Here is an 8,249-nt window from a genome sequence, read left to right on the forward strand (position 1 = left end):
AAAACATAGTTTTGGGTGCCCTTGCCCATTCTATCTCTTTTCCAAGGTGAACCATAAGAACAGACATCTGTGGTGTCACCCATTAAGCATTTCAAGCAGTATCATTTCTCGACCCATTTTTGTATTCAAGGTCTATTACTATTCGTGTAATTCTTGTGTTTCAAATGGACAGAAATGAGAGCATTTCCTCTGCATAACCTAAGCCTATCACTGAGGGTAACAGGGTGATATTGCAAGGGTGAAACAAGTGTGAGACAGGAACCCTTCGCCGTGTGAGTTACCATTTATTGACACAGAAAGTGCTGCTGTTGGAATATGCATATTATTTAGTGTAATAAGATAAACAAGGACAAATTATTGTGTTTCAGCTCCAGTGCAATCTGTCCATGCCCTGCAGAAACTCTTCAATAGCGGATCAAAGACTCTCTGGGGGTTGTCTTGCTGTCAGGATTCGGAAGTGTTCTGATTTCCCTCTGGAGTCATAAATTGCACCTTGGGCACCATGAGGGAAGAATTGTTCCGGCGGATGGAATTGTTCCTTCTCATGGAATTGTTTCTTCTCATGGAATTGCGCTTCCTCAGAGAATTCTGGTGGGACAATTCACTCTTCTGGAGGGTCTGGATAAGGATGGAAGGCTTCTCGTCCAGCTCTCGGGCACTGCACCTTGGAGCAGCTACTTTCACGGTGTTGCCGAATTTGGAGTAATCCACAGAATACACGCCTTCCTCTTCGGTCACAATGGACACGAAGCGATGGCCCCACTGGATCTCCTCAGCAATGTAGGAGGTTCTAGCTTGTGTAGTAATGCCAGTAGTTTCGACCACTCCTTCTAGAATCACGATGACCTCCAGGTCTTGGTTGGCCAGGTCAGTGGCCGAGATATCATACAAGGGGCTGCGCTTGTCAATCACATGGCAGATGATCAGAGGGGCCACCAGGAAAATGTTATTACTCTCAAGGGGGTTGTCAACAGGAATGTCCAGTTGGTGAATAGGCACCACCTCGCCTTCCGGGGTCGTGGTTTTCTTGACCACTTGGATACGCACAGAGGCACTGATGATCATGCTTTTCCTTAGGTCCCCCACGCGGAACATGAAACACAGTTTGCCATTTCGGACGGCGATTACCGCATGGCGGCTGAAAATCAAGGTTTCCGCCCTTCGATGAGCTTGGGCTGTTTTCATGAAAATGCAGCCCAACATGACCGCATTGATGATCAAACCCACAATGTTCTGTAGAATCAGGACTGTGATAGCCAGAGGGCATTCCTCAGTCATCATTCTCCCTCCAAATCCAATTGTCACTTGAACTTCAATGGAGAAGAGGAAGGCAGAGGTGAAAGACCTGTAAGGAATGAGGTCAGAAAAGAGTGCCATCAGTTCAGATTTTTGGATCATGAAATAACACTTGAAGTTGAATTTTTCATGTTCTTCTTTCAAAGGCTATTTAAATTTTTTTTCATTATTGTTGATTAACAATTTTGTGTTACTTTCTGGCATACAGCAAAGTGATTCAGTTATATATGTTCTTTTTTAGATTGTTTTCCATTATAGGTGGTTATATAATATCGAGTATAGTTCCCCATGTTATACAGTAGCTCCTTGTTGGTTATCCATTTTATATATAGTAGTGTATATATTTTGATCCCAAACTCCTAATTTATTCCTCTCCCCTCCTTTCCCCTTTGGTAACCATAAGCTGATTTTCTACATCTGTGAAACTAGTTCTGTTTTGTAAAGAAGTTTATTTGTATCATATTTTTAGATTCCACATATAAGCTATATCATGATATTTGTCTTTCTCTGTCTAGCTTACTTAGTATGAGAATCTCCAGGTCCATCCACATTGCTGCAAACGGCATTATTTCATTCTTTTTTATGGCTGAGTAATATTCCATTATATATGTGTGTGTGTGTGTGTGTGTGTGTGTATACTACATCTCCTTTATCCATTCACCTGTTCAAGTCCAAAGGCTATTAAATACTTTTGGAAACACTAGCTAACTTAACATATCAAATGCCCTATTCTAAACACAAGCACTTGTTCCTTTTCTCTCTTATCTGCATGTATCATTGTGAAATACTTCACGTTCACAAGTGAAAAGTGAAAGTGCAAATTGCTCAGTCTTATCTGACTCTTTGCCACCACATGGACTATACAGACCATGGAATTCTCCAGGCCAGAATACTAGAAAGGGTAGCCTTTCCCTTCTCCAGGGGATCTTCTCAACCCAGGAATTGAACCCAGGTCTCCCACATTGCAGGTGGATTCTTTACCAACTGAGTTATCAGGGAAGCCCTTCACTTTCACAAAGGCATAGTTTATTTTGTTAAACTCCTCCAAGTCGATGTCTATTATTTATTGCCAAGCTGTATTTAAGTGACTCGAGTTATATGGAACATACTGAGTCATGAGTAAACTTTTTATTATTTATAACCTTCAAAATCATATTCATTAGTGAACACTATGTACCTTATATAGAGAAAGCACAGTGCTAAAGAGTGGTATAAAACATGCCATTCAAAATACTAGTATTTTTAAATAAAAAAAAGAATGTTGTGCTATTTGGAACCAAACATGTTTTCTTATTGTTTCCTTTTGTTCTCTAAGTGAGCTAGAGAATATTGAAGCTTTTACAGGAAGGATTTGAGGTAAAGATTATTAAGTGACTGTGTCAAGATCATAATCAATAAGGGCACAAATCCTCTCACTTCTGACCTAGTTTCTGAAAGAGACACAAGGAAGGGGCCAACATGTGTCAGGATTTTCCTGCGAAGATTTTTCAAACTGTGCTTTTCTTCCTGATCACAGTGTAAACACTGATTTGGTAGTTTAGGATGGACCTGCAAAAGACTTTTGAAAAGCTTGCAGATAACTCAGATTTATCTCCCTAATTGAGAAGCACCACATTTGGTCATTTTTCTCTTTAATTTATTCACTTAAGTACATAACCCTTACTGCTGTGGGTTCTTAATAGAAACAGTCTTAGTCATGTCTGCCCTCCACTCCAATTTCAAACTTCTCTAATTTTATAGATGATAGGTCAACTATCAAAGCATTAGCTGTTTCTTAATGCCACACAGTGAGTGAGCAAAATGTTTAAATATTTGGATACTGAGTATACATACTATATTTTGGTGGGACACCATGAATGGTAAGCAAACACACATAAGATGATTTTTTTTTCCTACTGGGCTCATAATCAGGGATTTTTGTTTTTTATTTAATTGAAGCATAGTTGATGTCGCAGATGATTCCTTTAACTTTTAAATGAAAAAGTGCCTTTCCTATCCGTTCTGTTGTTAAAAAGATTCATGGAAAAGCACAATGATTGCTTTTTGCACTAGCTACACACAAGATGCACTGTATAAACCAAAACCATGGCAAAGAATAAGAAGAGACCCCAGAGAAGGGGCATGGACACAACAGTGATTTCTGATAATGTATACATACTTCAGGCTTTCCCAGTGGTTCAGTGCTAAAGAATCTGTCTGCCAATGGAGGAGATGCAGGTTCGATCCCTGGGTCAGGAAGTAGGAAATAACAACCTGAAGTAGGAAACAGCAACCCGCTCCAGTATTCTTGCCTGGGAAATCCCATGAACAGGGGAGCCTGACAAGCTGTAGTCCATTCGAGTCACAAAAGAGTCAGACAGGACTTAGCAACTAAACAACATACATGCTTCAGCGAGCAGTGTAATGATGAATATGCCCAGATGTTTCATTTTAATGACTTAAGAGACTATTCATATGTGATTTGTGTATGTTATTTATTTACGAAAGAACTTGTTTCCAAACATTATATGGTGCAAGACTCAGTGTTTCAGTGAACACCTGTTGTGCTAAACAACCTCAAGAGATCAAAGTGTTTAGCTTCTGGTTTGTTCTGCTACAGAGGGAGTTAGGCTGAATAAGAAGAGGAAATACGTTGGATTACTTTGTGATTCATGTTAGAAAGTCATCAACCTGAAAGGGAAGGTGAACCAGCCTAGAAGAAGAATGTTAAATATTATTTGGATACAATAGAGAATGTTCATTATAATAAGTTATTTTCAGTTTTGATGACAAGGTGGGACATTGAACTTATGAAAGGAAAGGAAATGCAAAAAAATTAGACATATTATTAGTCAGGTTTTAAATCTCCTTTGGGAAAAAAATAGAAAGTTTTCTGTTTCTACTTTTTCTTTGGTGAAAAAGTATTATGTACAGTTTGTTATGTTTAAAATTTATATTGCACTGAAGTATACATAGTACCAAAATGTTAAAATAAGTAAATTTTTTACATTAGAAGATGTCTAATAATATTTTCTAGGTAAGAAGTAAAATTTAAAATGCTAAAGTTAAATCAACTATATTTCAAGAAAAAGTTTAAAAATGTTTAGATAATCATCTAATGAAAAATAAATTAAAAAAATGCTAAAATTGTCACATTGCTAAAATCAAGTTTGTTTCATTGTATCTGCAACACTATTTCTCATAGTGAATTGAATGTTCACACCAGCAGGAATCCATCAGAGGAATGAACATATCTCAAAACACATCTTGTTGAACAATAAAAGCTAGCAGTAAAACAGCTTTTAATAACCAGAGTACTCTGTCAAGTTCTTTTACAAAATCACTGAAAATATCTCCCTTGTAATGACATATCTTTAATCAATTGCCTAATGACTTTTTCCACAAGGAAAGCCAATATATTCATCTTGTGAATAAAATCTGTCATTTATTTTTCAAGGTTTATTATTTCTGTTTCTTTTATCTCATTTTATGTGTCTACTTCATGTTTATTAAAAGTGTACCTCGATAGGAAAATGATTCACCAATAGCAGTGCCAATAAATTTCTTAAAGAGAAATATTACAATGATATCTGACCTATACATATCTGTTAAACATAGTATTTTGTTTCCTTTATATTTGGTGTACTGATGATCACGTACATTTTTTTACCTGTATTTTCTTTGAGACAATAGTTTGTGACAAGTTTAAGACAAGAAAATAATATCTAACTCGATGGTGAAGGCAATGGATCAATTCAATTTGGCTTTCTCTCCTCAAAATCTGAGCTGAAATCTGTGGTATGTGATCTCTGTGACAAATACTGCATGCCCATTTTGATAAGCTGGCATCTCAACTACTCAGGGAAGGGAAGAATGGGCAAATTTACAGTCTGTGTTTCTGCTTCTTGCAGTGGTATGCTAATTTGACATTTCAGGATCAGTAAAGGTTTTATTCTTTCAAGTTTCCTGACAGAACGGTGCCTGTTCAAGTTGCTTTGTTTTATGAATTCTGTGATTTGGGGATATTATTTGGAAAATGTCCTGGAAAAATTATTTGTATTATTACAAATATTTCTCTACAGGGTAAATATTTTTGCAATTGATGTTATCTTTTTCCATCTTTAAACAACAAAATTAAGAGACAAATCACCCCCAAGTAAATGTTCTTAGGCCGTGTGAAAATATGAGAAGAGAATCACTGAAACCAAACTCACTTATCTTTGAAATATTTATGATATAAGAAAAAAAATTAGGGCAATTTAGGAACTGCCTCCCTATCCTACTAAAACTTTTAGAGAAAACCACAATGTTAAATCACTTCTACATAATCTCTTCCATCAAAAATTTGGACCAATTTCTATCAAAGATTAGTTTTTTTCTAGTTCTGAATGTTAACATAACTTTTAATTTTGGAATTAAAGCAAGCAATCAGCTATTCAAGATCATCTTGATAAAGAAAGGATTAATATGTATTTCATTTCTGGTGGATTTTTTTTTTTTTAATTTAGATCCCCTCTCCACCAGTGTTTTCTTTTTTTTTTTTTTTCATTATTTCTGAAAATGTCACGGGGAAGAGAAGTCATGGAACATTACTAGCATTTGCACAACACTTTTTGTTGATCAGAGATATTTCCTTGTGGATACTGGGACTATGGACAGCAGCTTTTTCAGACGGAAAACTAAATGTGTGCTTTTTTTTTTTTTTTGAGAAAGGAACCAAGTGAAATGCTTTTTAAATAACCAGTAAAATATTTTCAAGGCTAGCCCAAGGGATTGAAACTCTACATTTTCAAAGACTCCTCATCCAAGGCTGCACCCCTCAAATTTTTTTTTTTATCATAACTAAGCATTTATTACACTATTTAAGAAGGGAAGTAATTGCAGTGCCAAAATTTTTTAATACATCAGATTCGTTTTTTGTTTTTGCTATGTTTTTTTGTTTGTTTGTTTTTGTTTTGCTTCTGAACGTACTAAAATAAAAGTCTTTAGTTCACTGTCAACAAAACAACAGAGAGAAGACAGAAAGCGCAGTTTCATCTATTTTTCTGTACTGTCTTCCACCCCGCCTCAGCCCGACGCCTTCTTACCTGACGTTAGTCACACACACGGTGGCCTCCAAGCCACTTTTCTCCATCCCGCTTTTCTCCATGTAAGCATAGATGTCTCCGTGGGCAAAGGCCACCAGCCACCACATGATGGCGAAGAGCAGCCAGCTGCAGAGGAACGACATGGTAAAGATGACCAGCGTGTGGCGCCATTTCAGGTCCACCAAGGTGGTGAAGATGTCCTGGAGAAACCGTCCCTGCTCCCGGATGTTCTTGTGGGCCAGGTTGCAAGCCCCGCTCTTGGCGATGAAGCGGGCCTTGGGGAGGCGGTCCCGGATGCGCGGTTTGCGCAGGTTCTCCGCCGCGATGCGCGCCAGCACATACTCCTCGGGGATGATGCTCTTCCTGGCCAACATCGTCCCGTCACCATAGCCAGCCTAAGCACCTGTCTGCGACCTGCCTCTCCTTCCCTCGAGACCCGTCCTGCGGGAGGGAAACCAAGATTAAGGACTACCCATCTCCCCCTTCTTCGACTCTTCCGTCCTTGCATGGAGGGGTGTGTCTATACCTTACAGGTGGCGTGCAAAGCTAAAGGTAGGATCTTATAGTGCATGAGTTCTTAGATCTCGGGAAAATTACTGGGTCTGAACCAGAACTGTTTTAATAGCCCTTATAGTTTTGAACACTTAGTTAAAACCCGGAGCCTTCCTGTAAACAGCAGCTTTACTGATATTTCTGAGATTACCCGCGTCTGGAGATTACTGCCAAAACCCAAGCGCACTGCGACCGCGAGGAAAACTGAGGCCAGCTTGGTATCACGATCTATTTAGTAAACTCCTCACATGATGTAGCAATATTAAAAGTAGAGAGGGGGATTCTTTTTCTTTTTTTTTTTAGAAGTAGGCAAAGAAAAGGCCGTGGACACTCCTGCACAGTATAAATAACAACTCGACAAAATAATAAGCACTGTGTAATGTAATTTTACGAAGAGATATTTTACATTTCAAAGAGGTATGAGTTGCATTTAAAAAAAATTCCCATTTGAACTCATAATGTAATAACTTGAACTTCTTTATGACAAAGGGATCAACCATACAAGCTGCCGGAAAAACCCGGATAACAGCCTGCCGGCTGCGTAAAGAGTTCATTAAAAGAATGTGCCCCGAAAATCCCTCGGACGCTGTCAACCTCGCCGGTGTTTTGCATTTTAAATCTTTTGCGGGTACGCGCTCAGCCTCCCCCTCCCCTCCCCCGGAGGAGTGTCGAAACTTACAGACTCCCGGCCGCAGGCTGGGCGGCCGCAAGTCCACGCACTCGCCGGCCAGCCGCGGACAGGTCCCTTGCTGTCCCATCTCCGCCCGCGGGAGCGGTAACTGCGACGGCCGGAGGGACCGATCGGGGGCCGCGTGTCCTAGGGAGAAGAGTTAAAGTAATAAAAGGTGCAATTGGATCTGCACCCGCTGGGGCGGGCTGGAGGAAGGGGGATGGTTGTAGCTTTTCCCCCTCCCCCTGCTCGGCTCTAGCCCTGGGCTGCCGCCGGGGGCGGAGGAGGGGTTGCGGGGAGAGGAGCTGTGGGTGATGCGCCACAAATCAGACTCCCAGTTCGGGCTTTGACGCGCGCCAGCCCTCTGAGGCAGCCGAAATTCCGAGATGGGGGCGGGAGGGGGTGCCGGGGGGAGGCGAGTCCGGGGGAGTTAGGGAACCAGCCCGGGGGAGGGGCGGCGGAGGAGGGCGGGGCCTGTAGAACCGGCTCTTTCCCCAGTAGCCGAGACCCCCTGACGCCAGCATGAATTTGAAAGGCTCCCAGCTTAGGGGAGAGAACTTAGAGTTCGAGTGCATTGACGTAAAGAGATTTTTTTTTTTTTTTTTTCTTAAACCTCGGTAGGTAACTGTGCTACTTCAGATCCCATAAAACCAGAGATAGAGCTC

The 8,249-nt window shown here is 40.4% G+C and overlaps 1 protein-coding gene across 1 annotated transcript; it reads right to left on the reverse strand.

The window, feature by feature from the left end:
- Positions 1 to 268: 268 nt before the first annotated feature.
- Positions 269 to 7,988, reverse strand: KCNJ8 (potassium inwardly rectifying channel subfamily J member 8). Its single transcript, XM_020869509.2, has 3 exons — positions 7,594 to 7,988; positions 6,363 to 6,803; positions 269 to 1,345 (listed from the first exon to the last, which is right to left on the reverse strand). Exons 2-3 carry the CDS (start codon positions 6,734 to 6,736, stop codon positions 445 to 447), a joined length of 1,275 nt encoding a protein of 424 aa, XP_020725168.1. The 5' UTR covers positions 6,737 to 6,803; positions 7,594 to 7,988; the 3' UTR covers positions 269 to 444.
- Positions 7,989 to 8,249: the final 261 nt, after the last annotated feature.

Source organism: Odocoileus virginianus, chromosome 23 (assembly GCF_023699985.2).
Source record: "Odocoileus virginianus isolate 20LAN1187 ecotype Illinois chromosome 23, Ovbor_1.2, whole genome shotgun sequence".
NCBI lineage: Eukaryota > Metazoa > Chordata > Mammalia > Artiodactyla > Cervidae > Odocoileus > Odocoileus virginianus.